Source organism: Carettochelys insculpta, chromosome 12 (genome assembly GCF_033958435.1).
Source record: "Carettochelys insculpta isolate YL-2023 chromosome 12, ASM3395843v1, whole genome shotgun sequence".
NCBI classification, from domain to species: Eukaryota; Metazoa; Chordata; order Testudines; family Carettochelyidae; genus Carettochelys; species Carettochelys insculpta.
The window spans coordinates 1185437-1208704 of record NC_134148.1 but is presented as its reverse complement, the minus strand read 5'-3'; the positions used below and the strand labels follow the sequence as shown (position 1 = coordinate 1208704).

General features: G+C 42.9%; 2 protein-coding genes across 2 annotated transcripts in view; one reads left to right on the top strand and one right to left on the bottom strand.

The window, feature by feature from the left end:
• REC114 (REC114 meiotic recombination protein) overlaps positions 1 to 1369 on the top strand; it is a 44288-nt gene extending 42919 nt beyond the window's left edge. The window contains exon 6 of the mRNA XM_075007183.1: positions 1205 to 1369. Within this exon, the coding sequence (XP_074863284.1) occupies positions 1205 to 1369 (165 nt within the window). The remainder of the gene's footprint in view (positions 1 to 1204) is intronic.
• Positions 1370 to 1417: 48 nt separating this feature from the next.
• NPTN (neuroplastin) overlaps positions 1418 to 23268 on the bottom strand; it is a 64970-nt gene continuing 43119 nt past the window's right edge. Inside the window, exons 6-8 of the mRNA XM_075006803.1 lie at positions 3906 to 3927; positions 3068 to 3144; positions 1418 to 2455 (exon numbers count right to left, since the gene is read on the bottom strand). Of these exons, the coding sequence (XP_074862904.1) occupies positions 3084 to 3144; positions 3906 to 3927 (83 nt within the window). The 3' untranslated portion in view covers positions 1418 to 2455; positions 3068 to 3083. The remainder of the gene's footprint in view (positions 2456 to 3067; positions 3145 to 3905; positions 3928 to 23268) is intronic.

Here is a 23268-nt window from a genome sequence, read left to right as displayed (position 1 = left end):
ACTCTACTTCAGAGAAAACCTAGGTAGAGGTCTCATGTCTTATGCATCTTTATCTTAGTGGCAGTATTTAAGTGCTTAACAGGCTTCTAAGCAAAGTGGCTGGCACTTCATAGGGAGTAAACACTTAAAACTCTGATTATCCATCTTAGCCCTCTGTTACTCTACAGCAGAATATCGTGCAACACTCTGGCTCCATTCCTGTCACCATCAAGTTGTCTGACACAAAACAACTCAACTCTCCACATCGTAAGTGGGATGATTCAACCCATATTAGTACTGTGGCTCGCTGCATTAATCAACATCACTCCTCCAGATATCTGTTGTGAGGATGCTACAGCTAGAATGAGATCAGGGAAACCTGATCCTATCTGTAAATACCCATCTCACAGAGTCTCCAGGACTGTGCTTGTTATGGAGGCAACTCTTTGTGGAACTATTTGCCCTACCCAGATTTCTCTGCAGCTGATGTCAGAAACCAGTCTCTTATAACAGACCCAACAATGCTGCTTCTAAATTGATTTAAAAGGGGCAGGGTCTACATGCAGCCACCCTTCATCGCTAAGGCTAGCATGAAGATTCCCATGTGCAGCTGGGTCATGTCACTGATGTCATGGAGGCCCTCTCACCACTGGTGGTCTAAACGTTGCACACATTACTGATGAGACTACTGCATACTGGCCTGGCAAGCTCAGTTAAGAATAGAACCTTTATATTGTTCAGTGTACAGGATGGACACACAGAGGGCAGAAATGAGACTGCAACTGTAAAACTGGCATTTCCTAATTTTTGAGTTCTTGATTTAGGGATAGAGACTGGAAAGAGGTCAGAGTAAGACTATGGCCATGAAAGAAAAGGGTACAAATTATCCTGTATGCAGAGGTCAAACTTACATTAAGTGCTGTTTGGAAAATACTTTAGAATGTGCCATCACCTGGAAAAGCCTACTATTTAGTTACCAGACCCCAACAAACAAAAGCTGTAGTTTTGTCTTTTTAACGTTAGCAATTAAGAAAAGAAAGATATGATTTAGTTGGACTGTCATACTTACAATCAATAGGTCCCATGTAGAATTTGAGAGTGCACATATACGTACAAGCTTTTCTGTGAACCACTGAATGCTACTTAAAAAAAAACAACAAAAAATACACTCAATTACATTGGCAATGAAATGCAGCTTAAACAAAAATCACCTTTGCCTTTGCAGTCTGTGCTGAAATCATCAACATTTGAGCTCCCCCTTGCATATCAGCATTCTGTATGGAGTCCTCAGGAATTGGGGCCTTTCATTCGCCTATGTCTCATGGATCAGAACTTCCCAGCATTTGTGGAAGAAGTGGAGAAAGAGTTGAAAAAACTGACAGAAGGCTGAGAAATGTCAATACTGTATATCAGGTAATAAGTTGAGTGGGCATAAATCTGAAAGTTTTTTTGGTCAGTGTTTTATTTTTAAAAACATGTGAATCCACTTTTTATACATCATTGCACATCAACAAATATACAGAACAAAAGTTCATGCATCTACATTTATGCACGGCATGTGAACCCTGTTAAGTCTAATTCTACAATCAATCTGCAAATCAACATGAGACATTACAGTGTCAAACTTAAGAGTGTAACTAGTTGCATAGAATATCACCATGCTGTAACACTTCATCATTTTAAACAAAAAGTAAATTATAAAAGTTTGCCTGAACTGAATGTACAAGAATATGTTGAACACATCAGTGCAAAAGGATTTGAGAATTTACATGATTTAACCAAAAAAATCACTTAAAAAGCACTCATATTTTTATTTATATAGACTGACTGACGTTTACTACAATTCATCACCACTTGAACTGTTCCAGCTTTTGAAGTCTTTGATTATAGGACACCCAAAATCTTTCTATATCAGTTAAGCCCTTAAAATAATTTCAGTTTATATTACTCTTCTTTAAGTACCAGAACAGTATAATTCTCTCCTCTCAGACATACAAGGAATGAATATCAGCAGCTTAGAAATGAAACACTTAATGTATTTTGGTTTTCCTCTTCCCAAAAAATATAAATATATACTGTATATATTTTTAGGTTTTGCTGTACTTTACAAAAAGTTATCACTAGATGGCAGCAGTGCATTTTAGAGATTTGCCAATATAACAGCTACATTAAGAAAGTAAACAATGGTGCATGCATGATTTGACTTCTTACTTCTAATGTTTAAATACCTTAAGGGAAAAAAAGCAACACTCACAGCACGTCAAGCCCAACATCGTTTACACCTTCTACACTGAAGCATTGTTAAAATGTATCTGCGTATGTCATCCTTACAGAACAGGCTAATAAGGCATGCTTTTTAGACAGTCGTTGCTCACTTGAAAGGAAAAAATCAAATAGAACTGGAGTTCTAGAACCAAGAGCTCCAACCATTAATTTTGCAGTTATATTGCCATCAGTCTTTCAGAAATTTAAAGCTCTGTGGGGGAAAAAAAGAGCAAACAAAGATTTTAATCTATGATTAATGCCACCCTGAATACAGTATGCTATAATACACAAAATAAAACTGCCTGTGCCTGATTTAAGATAAGGGCTTGCCTATTCTTGTTTCAACCTGAGAAACATCAGTTATATACCATATCCTGTAACTGCCCGTACCTAGCAAACATTTATTTCCATAGCATAAAATCTGCAGAAATTACACTTTAGGATGTATGTTTGTGAACGTGATGAGACTGATATTGCTACTGAAGCCATAAGTGCTGCACAGGTAAGAATCATGGTGTATGAATATGCACTAACCACCATTCCTAGGCTCTTATGGCAGTGTTTTGTTTTTTTTTTTATAAAGAATAATTGGGTATTGTATTCTTTCAAGTAGCATATGGAAGAGTTCAACAGAATTGATGCTTCATTCAGAACAGTCAGGCAACCTTGCAATTCACTGAATACCTATTCAACACTTGTTCGATCAGGGTTTTTTTTTTTTTTTTTAATTATTTTTCCTTTATATTTTTATTTACACTTTACTGAAAAAAGATGTACTTAAATAGTAAAAATATTTCTCAAGCACATAAAATATAATACTTACATTATATGCATTTTTTTTAATTTGTGTTTCTCTGGCGTAAATTTTTATCCTTGTGATTGTTTGTAGAGTTGCTTTTCCTTTAGAAGGGAAAAAAATGACATCAAAATTGTTGAAAATGTAACAGAAGCACGGTTATATCATTTATTTGACCAACTTCTGTTGGTGACAAGCCAAGTTTTCAAGCTTACAAAGAGTGCATAAACTTGTCCTCCTAATGCAAGTTGGTCATCCTCCATGTCTTCTCTAAGACATTTGAAGGCAAGGGCCAAGGAGAGCACTTCTATGTTGAATAATCTTGTGAATATTTGCTGTCACTGATTCACACCACTTGCTTTTACAGGAAGTTTTTTGAAAATATTATCTCCCTCACACATGTTCATGAATAAACAAGTAAAAGATCTGGGGGCTCAAACACTATTGAAAAACATCATTAGGTTTTATTTGCAAGAATATTTGCAAATATTTTTGCTGTATTTGTTCAGCCTTGTGAGTAAGCCCTCCATACCTTTCACACCCATCTGAATGTGTATTGCTCTTCTTGGCCTGGGAAGGAAAACCAAAAAAAAAAAAGTGGCCTCAACCCACAGGGTCTTTGGGGCAGGGAGTATTTTCATATTTGTGTTAATACCATGTAGTACAATACTCCAATCCCCATTAGAACTCCAGAGTGCTACAATACAAACAGTAATTGCTATCATGCCCATATCTAGGTTTCACACATTACAAAAATCCCATAAACCACCAAGTTCTTTCATGATGCAATTTTAACCTACAAACTTAGTAATGGCAATTGAACTACATAAAACTGCATTAATATAGTCTGATAATAAATACTTACATTGGCCCAGCTGGTTCATCATCTGCAGCAAGAGTTCCATTGTAATCCAATGAAAGACAAAGGAAGGAAAAAGAGTGGAGTCAGGTTCTGTATTAAACTTTAGTTGGATATGGAACAGCAAACTAATCTATCTAAAGCATTAAAGGCCATTCCACTTGGTAGTGCATAGGTTCATGAAGTTATTTTTCTGGATTCAAGTTTAATGGCAAATATGTTGTTTCAATGGTTTGAGTTAACACTTTGAATGCTTGTCATGAAGAACTGCAACTATAGTGGACAGATTGTTGCAATATGGTCATACTCATCTTGTCCCCAAGTTCCAGTGATTCAATCTTATAAATTAGATGAGAAGACAAACCAACATTTCAGTTGTAAAATCCTGCTGTTTGTTTTCTTGTCTCAACTTTTTAAAAAAAACAAAAAACATAACAAAACAAAAACACATTCATCAGTTCTGGATGGGCAAGTAGCAGTATATACGTAAAAGGTATATACCATCTCTTCCCACCCGCCCCTCCATTTTATTTTCCCTTTTTCCGCATATCACATTGGACCAGTTTTGGGGGAGCTGGAAGCTGTAATACTTCAGTGCAATGTTGTAAACAAGAGCAGTCCACTTGCATAGCAGCCAAGCACAGTGCATGTGTGTATCAGGACAAGACTCATGTAAAACACCAGGAAAAGTTAAATGCTGTTGCAACTCCCCTTGAGACAACAGACTTCAGCTACAGATAGACTTGACAGCAATGACCTACCTGTGTCTTTTGGCAAAAATGCCAGACAAACAGGTACATCATTTATAATGGTGGTGGGGAGAGAAACAATGTGACCTTTCAACATATGCTCTTACGTGAACAATTTAATATTTTACTCTGAGATTTTATAAATGCCTTATTTTGCTCCCAGGCTACACTAGAGAGAGTAGTAATTGGGAATCTTTAAACAGTGTCATAACAGTTCACCAAGTTGTATTAGTGCTCCTTGCAGAACTGTTGTTGGGGAGCAATTGCTGATTTCATTGTTTTAAACATTTCAATTTTTTATTTTAAAAGTAGACTGTTTTTCATAGAAGTCTTTAAGAAACTCTCAGCAGGATTCCACAAGGGGGGCTCAGTGCACATGAAGCAGTTATGGAAATTACAGTCTTAAACAGTGTAGGCATCTGCATGAGCACACACTAGGAGTAATGTCTGTCAAAAATAGGACATTACTCCACCTGTACCTTCCAGGCAACGGATAGGCAAAGCCACCGCCAGCACAAACAGTGACCGGAACAAAAAATATTTCAAAAAAATAAATAACTAACCACAAACCAACAGCTTTACAGCCAAAGTAACATACTAGCGACACACCAGTGTCCACAGAAGTCCATCACTAGCAACAATACACTATTAAGACAAGGTACAGAGAAAACTATGACTAGTAAGGACAACCAGACATCAATGTGCTGTATATACAGTGGAGATATACAGAGACACATCCAGGAACTGAAACACAAAAGCACAATAGAGTAAAAACTAAGTCCTGCCTCCACAAACGTCTTTTGATTCCTAAAAGATTTCAAAACAGATGTTACATACGCTGCAAACTATATACTACACACTACCTGGGAACCTTCTAAGGGAATCGGACAGACATCCTTACAGTATTTTTGTTTGTTTTTAAAGGATTACTATGGTTAGTAATGCCATGTGAAAGCCAACTTTCTCCTTCAAGACTTTTGTCACCTCAGCCTTCTACAAATATAACCAACATCTCTGGAAAGTTTTGCTAGACTTCAAAAACATAAGAACTACACTATTGGGGTGGAAGCCATCTCTTGGTATTGTAACCATTCTGTGACCTTAACTAAAATACACGTAGCATTGCTGCAGATTCCAGATGAATAGTTTAGGTGTTAGTCTCATATTTTTCTGATTTATAAAGGCTCCCAGTGGGTGTTCTAGCAAAGATCTAGTAACTGTAGCTGAGCCTGTAAGAATAGTTACAGTTAAGCATAAACTCAGACTATCTTCCTCCCTCCACCCATCTAGATTATATAAGTTTAATAAAATGAATTTTAAAAATGCCTCAGTATGTCACTAGCTTGTTGGTCAGCCATTTAACTGCTAAAAAAATTCCTCAGTACAGTACTGACAAAGGATCAAAACCCTAATGAAGAAATGAGAGGAACAGAACTACAGGAAAATAAGTACAAAATTAAGAGTAAATAAAGATTAAAAACAGCGAACGGAAATCCAAATTAGTTGTGAACGTGAATGAAGAAACTTTAAGAAAAGTGTTAACATTATGAATTGTGCATTGTATAGACTGAAGCGGAGATTAAACAAACTCCAAAGCATGCAGATCTCTCACTTACCACCATTTTTAAAGGGTATGATGCAATTGAGGGGGGGAAAAAAAAGAAGTCATAGTAACCGACAAATATCAATATAACCCAAAAACCTCATGTCAGACGGCCTGCTCTTACTAGTATTTGAAATCAGTGGTCAGAGAAGATATGAACACGTCTCTTCATTCCATTCAAATGTGTGCAGATAAACAGTATTGTGCCAGGCTCTTGAAACGCTGTTAGTCAATCTTCAGTTCTATAATTTAACTGCACTATACCTCTCACGCATCAGGAATTTGCTTTTTAATCTGGAAGATCTGCCAATTCCATGGAATCATCGTTTATATAATGCAAGATTAACAATAAACCTTGTTTGTAGGTAGTGATTATCTGCTTAATATTGCCTTGAAATAATGAATTCTGAAACTGAAAAGTTTACAGCTTCAAGTCTGTATAGTTAACCAGCCCTCCTTTGCATAGCTGTGTACATAACAGGTCTGAGGTCACATCTATAATATACAGAAAGAGCAGAGATAGTAATATCATTCAGCTCTAATTTCACTATTTGTCAACGTCAACATTTAAATTTTTTCTTCCATTTAATTCCTCGTATTACCCAGTTTGTACGTGTTTAAGGGGTGTATGTGAGAGCACATTATGTTGGAAAAAATCATATTAGACTCAGCCATATTTAGTACTCGATTAGTACTTAGTGTGGCTCGTTATGGTGTTATAGTACCACGGACATTACAAATGTAACATTTCGCATATGCTTAGTATCTAGTTTCCTAGTAAGAGTAACTTTAAAAAATTACCCTGGGGTCATTGAAAACTAATTTTCACAAACAATTTAAAAAGTTGACAAGTGTATTTTTCTCACTCAAAGTCCATGTTGCTGTTGAATACCCCTTTACTCATGCTGCTGCTTCAATGTAATGTTTCACTCAAGTGAATGAAGCAGGAAGTTTCATAGAGAAATAGCAGCACAAGAGATGAGTATTTGTCAGACAGATAAGTCACAGAACAGCAGTCAATTCTGCTCTCTTACCCCATTTCAGATAAATAGTCACAGCCCAAACGTAGACGAAAAAGTATGAGAGTTGGAATTTGGCTTTATTTTAAAATGGGCCAACTAAACCACTTGGAAGCTTAGTTTTATAATGGAACTGCTCATAAAACTTTATCCATAAAATTGCTACAAAAGATGGTTTAATATTTTGCCTTTTTAAGGAGAGAAAAATCAAAACATTCTACTTCTTCTAGACTTCATTTGTCCAACACTAAGTTTTGTATTTTATTCTTCAGCTTCCAAAAAGCACATCAGGACTCAGGATGATCTGATGACTTCCAAAATTCAGGATGTTATTGGATTCTTAAAAACTAGTAATTTTCTAGAAATACACAAGCTTTAGAAGAGCTGTCAGTTAAAACCCTTCTTATTAACCAACAAGGGCTTTTGTTATACACAAAGATTTGGTGGCTGTAAATGTTGCCTGAGAGTCTCAATTTTGCAATAGGAATTGTTTTAATGCATTTTTTTTTTTTTTTACCATGCTACCTGACCAGTAGAAAAATGGGATAAGAGACTCATGGGCAGTATAAAACAGGCACATTAATGATGAGCTCATATACTAAAAAAGCAATCAATCTGAAATGGAATGTAGGTATAAACATGGAATGTAAGCATAAATATAGATTTAACACAAAACATGGCCAAGAGTAGTCAAATCAGGCATATAATAGAATCTAACAGATATAGATAGTGCTAAAGGGCAAAGCCCTTGAGAAGTGATGCCATTTGGTTTGTCACTATGCTACAGTGATCCTCAGCTGCCAGTATAGTTAACTCCTAAGAATTCTTACAGTTTGCATCTGACTATTTTTGCCCTTGGTGAGCAGGTGTGGAGGAGAGAGCTCAAGGGTAGTAGAAATTAAAAAAAAACTTGTAACAAGATAAACTATTTTGGTAAAATTACTACTTACAGTAATAGCAGTAGCAGAGAAAAGCAAGTAAAATTAGTACTAGAAAAAATGTGGGGGCAATGGAATGCAACTGTTGCACCACTGGAGCAGAAATTTATGGATATGGCCTACTTAAGCCAGCAAATGAAAAGGGAAGAAAGAAGGTACATGTTATAATTATTTCATGATTTAAGCTAAAAATTATGTAGAAAATGGATTTGGAAGTAAAAACTTCACTTGCTACATTCTTGGGTAGGAATGCAACCAAGGAGTTTTTCTTTCTACTTACCAAAGAACACATACACTCAAAATTACTTGCTAAGTAAAAGCACTTTCTTAATGTTAGAGCCTTTGAAATATTACAGAGGTCACAATGGCTGATCTAGCTATCATTACAGTCTCACAATATAAGCAGCTTAAACTATCACGGCAGGAAGAAAGAGGGGGCTATTTGCTCCATTTCATTGTAAAATGACCTCCAATAATTGTTGGGCAAAATGAATCAAACACTGCCTTACTGAAAACTGGCTTTTGATAATACATGCAATGAAGGGTCAGTACCCTTGGTCTAGATTTGATATTTTTCAGCAGCTCCTGAAGTTGGAATCTGCACACTATTCAACTACTTTAGGAGACCCTATGAACCCTTGCATCTATTTGCAAAAAGAAATAGATTGGTGTGCTATGTGGGGCATGTGGACTGTTTTTTCTTTAAAAATTATGAAGGAATAATAAAACAAAATATGGAAACATACATGTAGAGCTGGAAGGGACCTCAAGAGATCATTGAGTCCAGTCCCTTGCCCTCCCAGCAAGACCAAGCACCATTTCTGGCAGATTTTATAATTAAAAAAAATCTATTTGCCCCAGAACCCTAAATGGCCTACTCAAGGATTGAGCTCACAACCCTGTGTTTATAAGACCAATACTCAAACCTCTGAGCTATTCCTCCCCTCTCAAGCACACTTTCTCCCTCCTTCCACACATACATGGAAGTAAGCGATTCATTTAGCAAGGAAATGAATGAAATGTTCACTGCAAGAACCTCCTGTCGTGGGATCTGAAGGATACCCCTAGTCAATAAGGCACTATAGCAAAAAGCGTAAGAACTCAGATGCTGTATTCACACTTACAGTTGGGAATAATAATTTCCTCTGGAATCAGAGACTGGTTTTACGCTTTTTGCTGTGCAGCAGCCTCAGCGAAGGTGTGAACAACTTGATTATGTCAGGGAAGAAATATTAAGAGAGGTTTTCAACTATTCTCTTTTCTTTGGAATAGGAGACATGATTAACGTAAACGTTAAAAGTTACGTTCATGCAGCAGTGAGGCAGCATAGAAGGGAATGCAAGTAAGGAGATGTCAGTTATTTTGTGTTTTAATACCACCACCACCTGCATGTGTGCACATCCTGGCAACACCAACATGGGCTATAGGGTGGGCCTTCCTTGTTCATCATCAAGCAGCCAGCCTGGGGAACAGCACCAAATCATCCTTTCCAGCACTGATACTCCCTGTCCCTTCTTCTTTGTCAAGAGTCACTCTTGAGCTGAGGGATCTTGGATACGTGCTGTTTCACAAGCTGGTTGAGTCCCTTGAGATAGGGAATGTGGCATAACTTTCCAGGTCTCTGAATAACAATCCCAAGCATACTCTTTTACTCCTATGGTCTGAGAAGAGGCGGATTTCTGAAAGATGACACTGGGCTGAAGTTAATGAGAGAGAAGATTACCCCTTTTGAACTAATTCAAGAGTTTGACATAATTATGCTCTAGCTATTTGTCAGGCTTTATGTCCTATAAAATGAAAGATGCTGACATTCAGCCCTGTTGACTTACTAGATAGCAGAAAAATTTCTAGCAAAGAATAAAATAAAATTTTTCTCTTTGAGAAGGATGAGCTGTCTCATTTGCATTCAGTCCCAGACACACGTTAAGGAGAGAAATTCTTACTTCTGTGATTTGCTTCACAAGATAGTCCAACGAGTTATTAAAAAGCCTTGGGGAAATTTAAAGGAAGAGAAGACTAAACACAGATCATAGAATCATAGGGCTGGAAGGGACCTCAGATGGTCATCTAGTCTAACCCCCTGCTTCAAGCAGGATCAACCTCAACTAAGTCATCCCAGCCAAGACCATGTCAAGCCAGTTTAAAGCTCTAGGTGTGGAGAATCCACTACCTCTCTAGGCAACACATTCCAGTGCTTCACCACGTTCCTAGTGAAATAGTTTTTCCTAATATCCAACCCACTCCTCTCCTTCCATAAATTCAGACCACTGACTCTTTGTTCTGCCATCTGTCACCACTGAGAACAGCCTTTCTCCATCATATTTAGAGCGCCTCTTGAGGAAGTTCAAGGCTGCTATCAAATCATCTCAGTCTTCTCTTCTGTAAACTAAATAAGCCCAAATCCCTCAGCCTCTCCTCATAGGTCATGTGCTCTAGCCCCTTAATCATTTTTGTTGCCCTCTGTTGAGCCTGCTCCAGCACATCTGCATCTTTTCTATACCAGGGGGGCCCAAAACTGGGCACAATATTCCAGATGTGGCCTCACTAATGCTGAACAGAGGGGAACAACCACTTCTCTAGATCTGCTTGCAATCCTTCTCCTAAGGCACCCTAATATTCCGTTAGCCCACTTGGCTGCAAGGGCACACCGTTTACTCATATCCAGCCTTTCATCCACCATAACCCCTAGGTCCCATTCCACTGTACTGCTGCTTAGCCAGTCCGTCCCTAACCTATAACAATGCTTGGGATTCTTCCATCCCAAGGGTAGGACTCTGCACTTCTTGTTCAACTACATCCGATTTCTTTTGGCCCAATCCTCCAATTTATCTAGGTCACTCTGGAGCCTCTCTCTACCCTCCAATGTCTCTGCCTCTCCCCATAGCTTAGTGTCATTTGCATACTTGCTGAGGGTGCAATCCAGTCCCTCATCCAGGTCATTAATAAAGATGTTGAAGACCACCAACCCCAGAACCGAGCCTTGGGGCACTCCACTTGAAACCAACTGCCATCCACATATTGAGCCAGTGACCACTACCCATTGGGATCATCAAGCCAGCTTTCTATCCATCTTACAGTCCCTGTATCCAATCCAACTTACGGGCAGGAATGTTGTAGAACACTTATCAAAAGCTTTGCTGAAGTCAAGGTACATCAAATCCACTGACTTCCCCATGTCCACAAAGCCTGTTACCTTGTCATAGAAGCTAATCAGCTTGATCAGGCATGACTTGCCCTTGGTGAATCTATGCTGACTACACTTGCTCACTTTCCCATCTTCCAAGTGCTCCGAAATGGATTCCTTGAGGATGCCCTCTATTAGGACGAACTGACATTTATATTCAAATTCGGAACATTAACATGTGGTTTAAATCATGATGTGAACTTTCTGAGTCCCTATAGGGACTCGTCTGTATACCTAACTCAATCTAATTCTTGATCTTCCCCCCGACCCCTCCACTCTCTGATTTGCTCACCTTGATTATCTTTTTCTGATTTGTCCTCCTTGCTTACTGTTTTTGGTTCTCTGTGTCTTAAATATTGAGTCTGTTCTGGTCTGGATATGGTCTGAAGAAGTGGGTCTGTCCCACGAAAGCTCACCTAATAAACTATTTTGCTAGTCGTTAAAGTGCTACTTGACTGCTTTTTGTTTTGATAGTGTATAGACTAGCACGGCTTACTCTGTTACCATTATTTTCCCAGTGACTGAGGTAAGGCTAACTGGTCTATAGTTCCCTGGATTGGCCTTCTTTAAAAATGGGCACTACATTTGCCTTTTTCCAGTCATCCAGGATCTCTCCCGATCACCAAGAATCTTCAAAGAATGGCCAAAGGCTCAGAAATGACACCTTCAAATTTCCTCAGTATCCCTGGGTGCTCTTAACTTGTTCCTTCCCTACTGATGGGTGCCCTCCACCTTCCCATACTGCATCATCTGGCACTGTAGTGTGGGAGCTGTCCTTGTCCATGAAGACGAGGCAAAAAAAAAAAAAAAAAAAAAAAAAAAGTGAGTAATTCAGCTTTTCCTTTTACAGGGACACATCTCGAAGAACCATCCTTACTACAGGTGAGTAACTTCTCTTTCTTCTTCGAGTGGTCCCCGTGGGTGCTCCACAATAGGTGACTAGCCAGAAGTACCCCAAGTAAGGAGGTGGGTAATCGATTCATGTGCAGCTTGCCCCCGAGAGGACTGCTGTCGACAGACGGGTATCCTCCTCGAATACCCGATGTAGGGCATAATGCTTGGCGAAGGTGTCGTAGGATGACCAGGTCGCCGCTCTACAGATGTCTTTTAACGCGATGCCCTTGAAGAAGGCTGTTGACGCCACCACCTCCCTGGTGGAGTGAGCCCTAGGCAGGGCCAGCAAAGGGGTCTTTCGAAGCTCGTAGCACACATTTTTATACAGGACACGATGTGCTTTGAAATTCTCTGTGAAGAAAGGCCTTCCCCTTTTGACCTGGGAGCAAGAGACACTAGAAGCCTGTCCGTTTTCCAGAAGGACTTAGTTCTGTCTATGTAGAAGGCCAACGCCTTTCTCACATCTAGGAGATGTGGGCGCGCCTCCTTGCTGGAGCTGAGAGGCTTCGGGTAAAACGAGGGTAAAACTATTGGTTCGTTAAGATGGAACTCCGAAGAAACTTTTGGAACGAAGGCTGGGCGTTACCGTAAGGTTACCGCCGCCTTTGAGAATACTGTGCAGGGTGGTGTTGCCATCACTGCTGCGAGCGAGCTCACCCTGCGGGCTGACGTAATCGCAAGGAGGAAGATTGTTTTCATCGTAAGGAGTCGGAGGGGTACCGTGGCTAATGGTTCGAAGGGTGGTCCCGATAGCGTGCGGAGCACCAAGTCCAAACTCCATGACGGTGGAAGCTGTTTGAGGAGGGTACAGGTTTACCAGCCCCTTCAAGAACCTTGTGACGATAGGGTGGGCGAATACAGTGGGCCCTTCCTCTGTATGCCAAAAAGCTGATATAGCAGCGAGGTGGACCTTTAGCGAGGATAGAGAAAGCCCGTCTCGTTTGAGGTTCAATAGGTATTCTAGTATTACGGTTATAGGAACATCAAGGGGAGCTAACTGCTTGGCGGCACACCAGGCTGTAAATAGAGTCCATTTCTGTTCATAAGTCCTCCTGGTGGAGGTCCTTCGGCTACACTCCAGGACTTGTTGTACTCCCTCCGTACACGTGCTCTCTAAGGCGCTGAGCCATGGATTAACCATGCTTGTAGACGCAGACCCTGAGGGTGTGGGTGCACTATGGACCCCTGAGCCTGCGTGAGTAAGTCCGGCGCCACCGGTAGGGGAAGTGGTGGGCGATCCAACATGCGCAGAAGCAAGGGAAACCATTGTTGCCGGTCGCAAGTTGGGACTATGAGTATCATGTGAGCTCTCCCCCTTCTGGCTTTCTGCAGAACCTTGTGGATAAGCGTTGTGCGGGGAAACGCGTAAAGTAGAGGGCCCTTCCATGAAATCATGAATGCGTCCGCCAGGGACCACCACCCTATTCCTGCTCTGGAGCAAAACTGGGGACATAAGAACATAAGAATGGCCATACTGGGTCAGACCAAAGGTCCATCGAGCCCAGCATCCCATCTGCCGACGGTGGCCAATGCCAGGTGCCCCAGAGAAGGAGAACAGAAGACAATGATCAAGTGATTTATCTCCTGCCATCCATCTCCTGCCCTTGTTATGAAGGCTGGGACACCATACTTTATCCCTGGCTAATAGCCATTTATGGACCTAACCTGCAAAAATTTATCAAGCTCTTTTTTAAACCCTAATAGAGTCCTGGCCTTCACAGCCTCCTCGGGCAAGGAGTTCCACAGGTTGACTGTGCGCTGTGTGAAGAAAAATTTCCTTTTATTAGTTTTGAACCTACTACTCATCAATTTCATTTGGTGTCCCCTAGTTCTTGTATTATGGGAAAAGGTAAATAATTTTTCTATATTCACTTTCTCCACACCATTCATGATTTTATATACCTCTATCATATCGCCCCTCAATCGCCTTTTTTCCAAACTGAAAAGTCCCAGTCTCTCTAGCCTCTCCCCATATGGGACCCTTTCCAAGCCCCTAATCATCTTAGTCGCCCTTTTCTGAACCTTTTCTAATGCCAATATATCTTTTTTGAGGTGAGGAGACCACATCTGCACGCAGTACTCGAGATGTGGGCGTACCATAGTTTTATATAGGGGAAGTATGATCTCTTTTGTCTTATTATTGATCCCTTTTTTAATAATTCCTAACATCCTATTTCCCTTACTAACTGCCGCTGCACACTGCATGGATGTCTTCAGAGAACTATCCACTATAACTCCAAGATCCCTTTCCTGATCTGTCATAGCTAAATTTGACCCCATCATGTAGTACGTGTAATTTGGGTTATTTTTTCCAACATGCATTACCTTACACTTACCCACATTAAATTTCATTTGCCATTTTGCTGCCCAATCACTCAGTTTGCTGAGATCTTTTTGTAGTTCTTCACAATCCCTTTTGCTTTTGACTGTCCTGAACAACTTGGTGTCATCTGCAAACTTTGCCACCTCACTGCTTACACCATTTTCTAGATCATTGATGAACAAGTTGAACAGGATCGGTCCCAGGACTGACCCCTGGGGAACACCACTAGTTACCCTCCTCCATTGTGAAAATTTACCATTTATTCCCACCCTTTGTTTTCTGTCTTTTAACCAATTCCCGATCCATGAAAGGACCTTTCCTCCTATCCCATGACCACCTAATTTACATAAAAGCCTTTGGTGTGGGACCGTGTCAAAGGCCTTCTGGAAATCTAGGTATATTATGTCCACTGGGTGCCCCTTGTCCGCATGTTTATTAACCCCTTCAAAGAATTCTAGTAGATTAGTTAGACACGACTTCCCTCTGCAGAAACCATGCTGACTTTTGCCCAACAATTCGTGCTCTTCTATGTGCCTTGCAATTTTACTCTTTACTAGTGTTTCTACTAATTTGCCTGGTACTGATGTTAAACTTATTGGTCTATAATTGCCAGGGTCTCCTCTAGAGCCTTTTTTAAATATTGGTGTTATATTGGCCGTCTTCCAGTCATTTGGTACCAAAGTGGATTTAAAGGATAGGTTACAAACCACTGTTAATAACTCCGCAATTTCACATTTGAGTTCTTTCAGAACCCTTGGGTGAATGCCGTCCGGTCCTGGAGACTTGTTATTATTTAGCTTATCAATTAATTCCAAAACCTCCTCTAATGTCACTTCAATCTGAGTGAGTTCCTCAGATTTGTCACCTAAAAAGGCTGGCTCAGATTTAGGAACCTTTGTAACATCCTCAGCCGTGAAGACTGAAGCAAAGAAATCATTTAATTGCTCCGCAATGGCACTGTCTTCCCTGATCGCTCCTTTTATATCTTTATCATCCAAGGGCCCCACTGCTTTTTTAGCAGGCTTCCTGCTTCTAATGTATTTAAAAAACATTTTACTATCGTTTTTTGAATTTTTGGCTAGCTGTTCCTCAAACTCTTTTTTGGCTTTTCTCACTACATTATGACACTTAATTTGGGAGTGTTTATGTTCCTTCCTATTTTCCTCACTAGGATTTGACTTCCACTTTTTAAAAGCTGCCCTTTTCTCTCTCACTGCCTTTTTAACATGGCTGTTAAGCCATGGTGGTTCTTTGTTAGGTCTCTTACTGTGTTTTTTTATTTGGGGTATACACTTAAGTTGGGCCTCTAGTATGGTGTCTTTAAACAGTTTCCATGCAGCTTCCAGGGATTTTAGTTTAATTACTCTACCTTTTAGTTTCTGTTTAACTAGCTTCCTCATTTTAGTGTAATTCCCCTTTTTGAAATTAAATGCCAGCGTGTTTGACCGCTGCGGTGTTCTTCCCAACACAGGAATATTAAAAGTTATTATATTGTGGTCACTATTTCCAAGCGGTCCAATAACAGTTACCTCTTGGACCAGATCCTGCGTTCCAGTCAAGACTAGATCGAGAATCGACTCTCCCCTTGTGGGTTCCTGTACTAGCTGCTCCAAGAAGCAGTCATTTAAGGCATCAAGAAATTTAATCTCTGAATCCCGTCCTGAGGTGACATGCACCCAATCAACATGGGGATAATTGAAATCTCCTATTATTACTGTGTTTTTTATTTTGATAGCCTCTCTAATCTCCCTTATCATTTCAGCATCACTATCACTGTCCTGGTTAGGTGGTCGGTAATATATTCCTAATGCCATATTCATATTAGAGGAATGAATTGTTATCCATAATGATTCTATGGAACATTTTGATTCCTTTAGGATTTTTACTTCATTTGATTCTATATTATCCTTCACATATAGTACCACTCTGCCACCCGCACGACCTGTTCTGTCTTTCCGATATAATTTATATCCCGGTATGATAGTGTCCCACTGATTGTCCTCATTCCACCATGTTTCTGAGATGCCTATTATGTCAACTTCCTCCTTTGATATGAGGTACTCCAGTTCACCCATCTTATTAGACAGACTCCTAGCATTAGTGTAAAAGCATGTTAGAAAACTGCCACTATTTATATGTCCGCCTTTCACAGACGCGTTGGATTTTTTTATGCACGATTGTTTCACATCTGATCTTGCCCATATATTATTACCCACGTTCCCTATCTGACTAACTTCTAGGGAATCCCTATCTATGCAGCCTCGTGTAAGAGAAGGGACACTTCTTGTTGTAGTGGGTGGCAGACAAATCGACTTGGGGAAACCCCCATGTACGAAATATGTGCCGTAGCAGGTCGGAGCGGATCTGCCATTCGTGCGTGAGTGCGAAGCGCCTGCTCAGCTGATCTGCCTTCACGTTGTGAGCGCCCAGCAAGTACGAGGCTTTCAATGTTATGTTGTTGGTGATGCACCAGTTCCACAATCGGACTGCTTCCGCACATAGCACACGGGATCGTGCCCCTCCTTGTCGATTGATGTGGAACATAGTGAGGGTATTGTCGGTATTGATCCCGACTACTTTGCCATGCGGGTAATCTCGAAAATGTCTGCACACGTTGAACACTGCTCTGAGCTCCAGTATGTTTATGTGCAGTGTCTGTTCCGCGGGGACCATAGCCCTTGTGTCACCTTGCTGCCGATGTGCGCTCCCCGTCCTATGTGGGAGGCGTCGGTAGTAAGAAAAATAGAAATTTGTGGTTGGTGAAAAGGCACCCCCACTAGCAGATTCTTGGGATTTTCCCACCACGCTAGGGATCTGCGCACCTCTGTCGTGGGCGACACTACCTTCTGGACAGTATGGGATGCCGGTTTGTAAACACTCAACAGCCAACGCTGCAGGCTTCGCATGTGTAACCTGGCATTCTGTACCACAAACGTCGCTGCCGCCATGTGGCCCAACAGCTGTTGGCACGTTAGGACCAGCACCGTGGGGCTGTACCTTATGACTTGCACCAGTGAGCTGATGGTGCAGAAGCGGGCGTCGGGCAGGTATACTCTTGCTGTGATAGAGTTTATGCGTGCCTCTATGAACTCTATCTTGTGTGGGTTCGGTCTTTGACTTTGCGAGGTTGATAACTAGGCCCAGCGAAGTAAACATGTCCGCGGCGACGTGTATCATGCGTAAGACCTCTGCCTTTGAGGCCCCTTTCAGCAGGCAGTCATCCAGATATGGGAAAATAAACACCCTGTCGGTGCAAGTAGGCTGATACCACTGCCAGGGTCTTGGTAAAAACTCTGGGAGCCGAGGATAGGCCGAACGGAAGAACCCTGTACTGGAAATGTTCCCTGCCGACCGTGAAGTGGAGGAAGTATCTGTGTGCTGGGTGGATTGTTATATGAAAGTAAGCATCTTGTAAGTCGAGGGCTGCAAACCAGTCTCCATCGTCCAGTGCCGTAAGTATGGAGGCAACTGTGATCATCCGAAAGCGTTGCTTGCGCAAGTAACAGTTGAGGCCCCGTAGATCCAAGATCGGCCTCCAGCCTCCTGTTTTCTTCTCTGTTAGGAAGTAGCGTGAATAAAAACCTTTCCCCTGGAATTGCTCCGGCACTCTTTCCACCGCCCCTATGAACATAAGGTGATCCACCTCCTGCTTGAGCCTCGCCTCGTGGGCAGCATCTCTGAGATGAGGCCTGGCGGGAGGCTTCGTCAGTGAAAGTGACTGGAAGGGGATCACGTAACCCGTGGCTATAATCTCCAGCACCCATCTGTCCGTGGTGATCTTTTGCCGTTGGGAGTGGAACGGTTTGAGGCGATGATGGAACATGAGATGAGAGTGGCATTGAGCGATGGTGTTGATAGTGCAGCCCCCGACATACCCGTCAAACTTGTTGTCTTTGGGACTGCCCCGAGGGTGTATGGCTTTGTTGAGAACGTCGCCTGGGAGTTCCGTACTGCTGCTGCTGTTGATGGCGCCCTTGGTCATAGCCTCGCTGATATGGAGCACGCTGTGGTTGATAAGCGTAGCGTCTTTGCTAAGGATAAAATTTCTTCTTGTATGGGGGAGTATAAATGCCCAAGTGTGGCCCTCGAGTCCTTGCTGGAGTGGAGGACCGAGTCGGTTGAGTCCGCAAACAGCTTTTGTTTATCAAAGGGAAGATCCACGATCTTCGCCTGCAGGTCCCTGGGGATACCAGATGTCTGGAGCCAGGATTCCCTACGCATGACCACTGCTGTAGCTGTTGAACATGCCGCTGTGTCTGCCACGTCCAGGGCAATCTGGACTCCCGTCCATGACGCTGCATAGCCGTCTTGAACAATCGCCTTTAACACCGGCTTCTTGTCTTCCGGGAGTGAATCCATGAGGGGAGTAAGTCTGGAGTAATTGTCAAAGTTGTGGTTTGATAGGTGTGCCGCGTAATTTGCCACTCTCAATAATAGGGTAGAGGAGGAACATACCTTCCTACCAAACAGCTCTAGCTTCTTAGCATCTTTATCCGATCCCCCCGATTTGTAGTGAGACGCCTTCGACCTCTGCTGGGATGATTCGACCACCAAAGAATTTGGTTGTGGGTGACTAAAGAGGAACTCCATGCCCTTGGCTGGAACGAAGTACTACTTATACGCTCTCGTTCGTAGGCGGAATAGAGGCCGGGGTCTGCCATATGTTAGTGGCTGACTCCATAATGGCTTCGTCCAGCGGGATAGCGATTTTGGATGAATCCGGGGGTCTCAGATTTTTCAGGAGTTTATGATGCTTCTCCTGCACCTCTGCTATTTGAATGTCCTTCATGAAAGCTGCTCTTTTGAACAGTTCCTGGAATTGTTTAAGGTCATCCGGGGGGGAGACATCCCCGGAGACCATGGCCTCATCTGGGGAGGATAAGGAGGAACCACTGGGGTAAAACCTCCCTCAAATCCTTTGGTTCCCACGGTCGATGATATACTTGGCTCCCTGGAGGATTGTGAAGGAAGGTCCCGGGATTCTGGACCTAACTCCCCCTGAGACAACTGTGTTCCCGTCCCAGAGCGAGAGTGTACACGGGGGTATTGAGAAGCAGCAGAGGACCTGCCCCTGGATCTAGACCTGCGGTGTCTGTGTTCAGCATGATGAGGATGACCATAGCAGCATGGGGAAGGGCCCGGTGAGAGAGACCTGGACCACGATCAGAGTGTACCCATGATGTCTGGGAGAGCGGGACCTCCGCGACGACATAGATAGTGGTGAAGCTGGTTTGTGATAGTACTCAAGGGGATCTGTGCCCAGAAATGGTGAAGGCGGCCCAAGCCATGGCGAAATTGGTTGGAGGAATGGAGAGGGAGGCCCTAGATAAGCCGGTGGAGTCACAGCCCGCCGGTGTGGCATGTGTATCTCGGGGGGAGGGCTAGGTGATAAGGGCAGCACAGCCCTGTCTGGAGATGGACTGTGGTGCTGAGCTTTTGCTTTTGCCTTGCCCCTCCCCTGCAGGGTGGGCGCCGCCCCTTCCTGTGCCGGGGATCTCGGCCCCGTTGTCAGCACCGCGCTCGGCACAGTCAGCTGCGGTGCCGCGCAGGCAGCTTCCTCTGGCACCGGTAGGCTCCGTGCCGGGTGCCCCTGCACCGTCGGCGCTGATTCCGGCGCTTGCGGCGCCTTGCGTGCCGTCTGTTGTGTAATCGGAGGCTCAGCCTCTGCCACGTGTGCTGCTGTGCTGCCGCTTTCATGAGCTCGCGGCTGGGGACTCTGCGTTCCGCTCGTCCTGCCCGCTGGGCCCACCGGCAAGGATCGAGCCGGGGAGAGTTTCCTCCTCTTCTGCACCGAGGGGGTCAAAGAGGCTGCCTTCCTCTTATGCAATCCAGAGGGCCCTTCTGCGTGAGGCTTCTCCGGTGGTTCCGGCTAGAGAGCCTTATCAAACAAGAGCATTTTGAGCCTCATCTCTCTGTCTTTCCTGGCCCTGGCTGTAAGCTTAGCACAGTGAGAACACTTCTGGGTAACGTGTGATTCCCCCACGCAGCGAATGCATTCACTATGCCCATCGGAGGCTGGCATAGCTTCCCGGCATGACTCACACTTCTTAAACTCTGAGGAGGCCATCACAGTGAGTCTTTACTGTTAATAGGGTACTTAACCCGTAATGAGTGCCTTTTTACCCCAAATAAGCACCGGCCTGCGGGGCAGCAGACAGCTGAACTAGCCTTCTTGTCCGCCCCCCTCTCCTTCGTTCCTCTTCTTTCTGCTAGCTGATATTCTCTCTCTCTCTCTTTTTTTTTTTTTTTTTTTTTTTTTTTTAATAGTGACAAAACAAAAACTGCACGTAAAAACAGCTCTCTTATCTGACACTGGCTTTAGCCTGAGCGGATTCCGTCTGCAGCCGATGGCGGTTGAGAAGGAACTGGCGGGACTGGATCGCGCACATGGCCGGGGGTGCGCAACGGAGCGGCGCACGTCAGCGCATGCGCGATCCAATAGAAACTGCTAGAAGAATTCCAATCTGCGGCACCGGGCGAGCCCGACACCTATTGTGGAGCACCCACAAGGACCATTCGAAGAACCACCCTCCTATTTTTAACATGCCTATAGAAACCTTGCTTGTTACCCTTCACATCCCTTGCTAGCTGCAATTCCAGTTGTGCTTTTGCTGCCTAGATTACTGACCGGCATTCTCCAGACATATATTTATACTCTTCCTTAGTCAACTGTCCACTTTCCCATTGCTTATACCCATCCTTTTTGAGTTTAAGCTGACCAAGAATTTCTCTTGTAAGCCAAGCTGGCCGCCTACCATATTTGCATTTCTTACTATGCAGTGGGATGGTTTGTTCCTGTGCCTTCAGTAAGACGACTTTACAATACTGCCAATTCTCTTGAACTCCTTTCCCCTTCATCTTCATTTCCTAAGGGATCCTGCCCATCAGCTCTCAGGGAGTCAAAGTATGCTCTTTTGAAATCAAGGGTCTGTAATTTACTGCTCAACTTTCTTCCTTTTGTCAGGATCCTGAAATCTACCATCTCATGGTCTCTGCAGCCCAGGTTGCCACCCACTTCTATTTCTCCTACTAGTTTCTTCCCTGTTTGTGAGCAGCAGGTCAAGTTGTGCATGGCCCCTGGTCAGTTCCTTCAGCACTTGTACCAAGAAGTTATCTCCAACATTCTCCAGAAACTTACTGGATTGTCTGTGTGGTGCTGTATTTTTGTCTCCCAACAAAATGTCTGGATGATTACAGTCCCATTAGAACCAGGGCCTGTGATTTGGAAGCATCTCTTAGATCTCCAAAGCCTGTCCACAGATGGCTCTGAAGTAGGATAGCGTATAATGGAGAATTAGGCTATAGATGAAAATCTGGTGTGCTGGGTTACTCAGACTGGTTTATTACTAGTAGTCAAAGTAGGTAGCCTGGAGCAGAATAAACTGTTTGGCTAGACTTTGGTGACCCATGAGCATATAGTTCTCAAGTGAACACACAAATGGCCTTATCACTTCAAGCCTTCTCCTGACTGCTCCTCCTATTCCTCGGTTCACAGGGAAATCTCTGTTAGCAGTATCAGAGAGGTAGCTGTGTTAGTCTGTAGCTTCAAGAACAAGAAGTCTTGTGGCACCTTATAGACTAACAGATATTTTGGAGCATAAGCTTTTGTGAGCAAAGACCCGTTTCATCAGATGCATGAGTAGGGGGTGGGTGGTTTCAGAGGGGTATTTAAAGAGCGGGGTCCCAGTAAGAGGGAGGGCCAGAACTGATAAGGTCTATTCAGCAAGGTGAAAATAGCCCAGTATCAACAGCACTTATCAAAAGAGGGAAAAAAACAACTAAGATCAGACAGGGGGATGTGAGCCTTTGTCAGAGTCTAATGGGGAGAGAAGCACCCAGGGCAGAGAAGCTGTTTTTGTAAGCTGCGAGCTACTCCCAGTCTCTGTTTAATCCATGGTTAATGGAGTCAAATTTGCAAATAAACTGCAGCTCAGAGGTTTCTCTCTCCATTTAATTTTTGAAATTTTGTTTCAGAACTGTCACCCTTAAATCTACCACTGAGTGTTCAGGGAGATTGAAGTGTTCCCCCACAGGCTTCTGTACATTACCATTCCTGATGTCTGATTTATGTCCATTTATTCTTTAATGTAGAGACTGTCCAGTTTGGCCAATGTAAATTGCAGTGGGGCATTGCTGGCACGTATCATATTAGTAGATGTGCAGGTAAAGGAGCCACTGATGGCATAGTTGGTGTTAGGTCCTGTGGTGATGTCAGTGGTGTAGATATGTGAGCAGAGTTGGCAGCGACGACTGCTGCAGGGGCTGGTTCCAGGCCTACAGTCACTGGTTTGTGATTTGTAGTGGCTGGTGAGGATTTGTTTAAGGTTGGCAGGCGGTCTATAGGCAAGGATAGGCTGTGATTCCAGTCATTTCATCCTGAAATAAAACAGCCAAAGCTCAAGGAAAGGAGCTATCTCGTAGAGCCTGTGGAAAGGTTTTTGATAGATCTGCTGAGAGTATATCTCAGAATCAAAGGTCCTCATTGAGGACTCAATGCCACCAACTCCTTCTCTTATGTAAGCCAAGAAGGACTGATAGGCTGTAGTTTCACATGGGGGAGCAGTCACACAGCTAGGAACCAGGTCATTTAGAGCATCATAGGTCAAAACCAACACCTTAAAACACACACAAGAAAATAAACTGATAGCCAGTGCAGAAT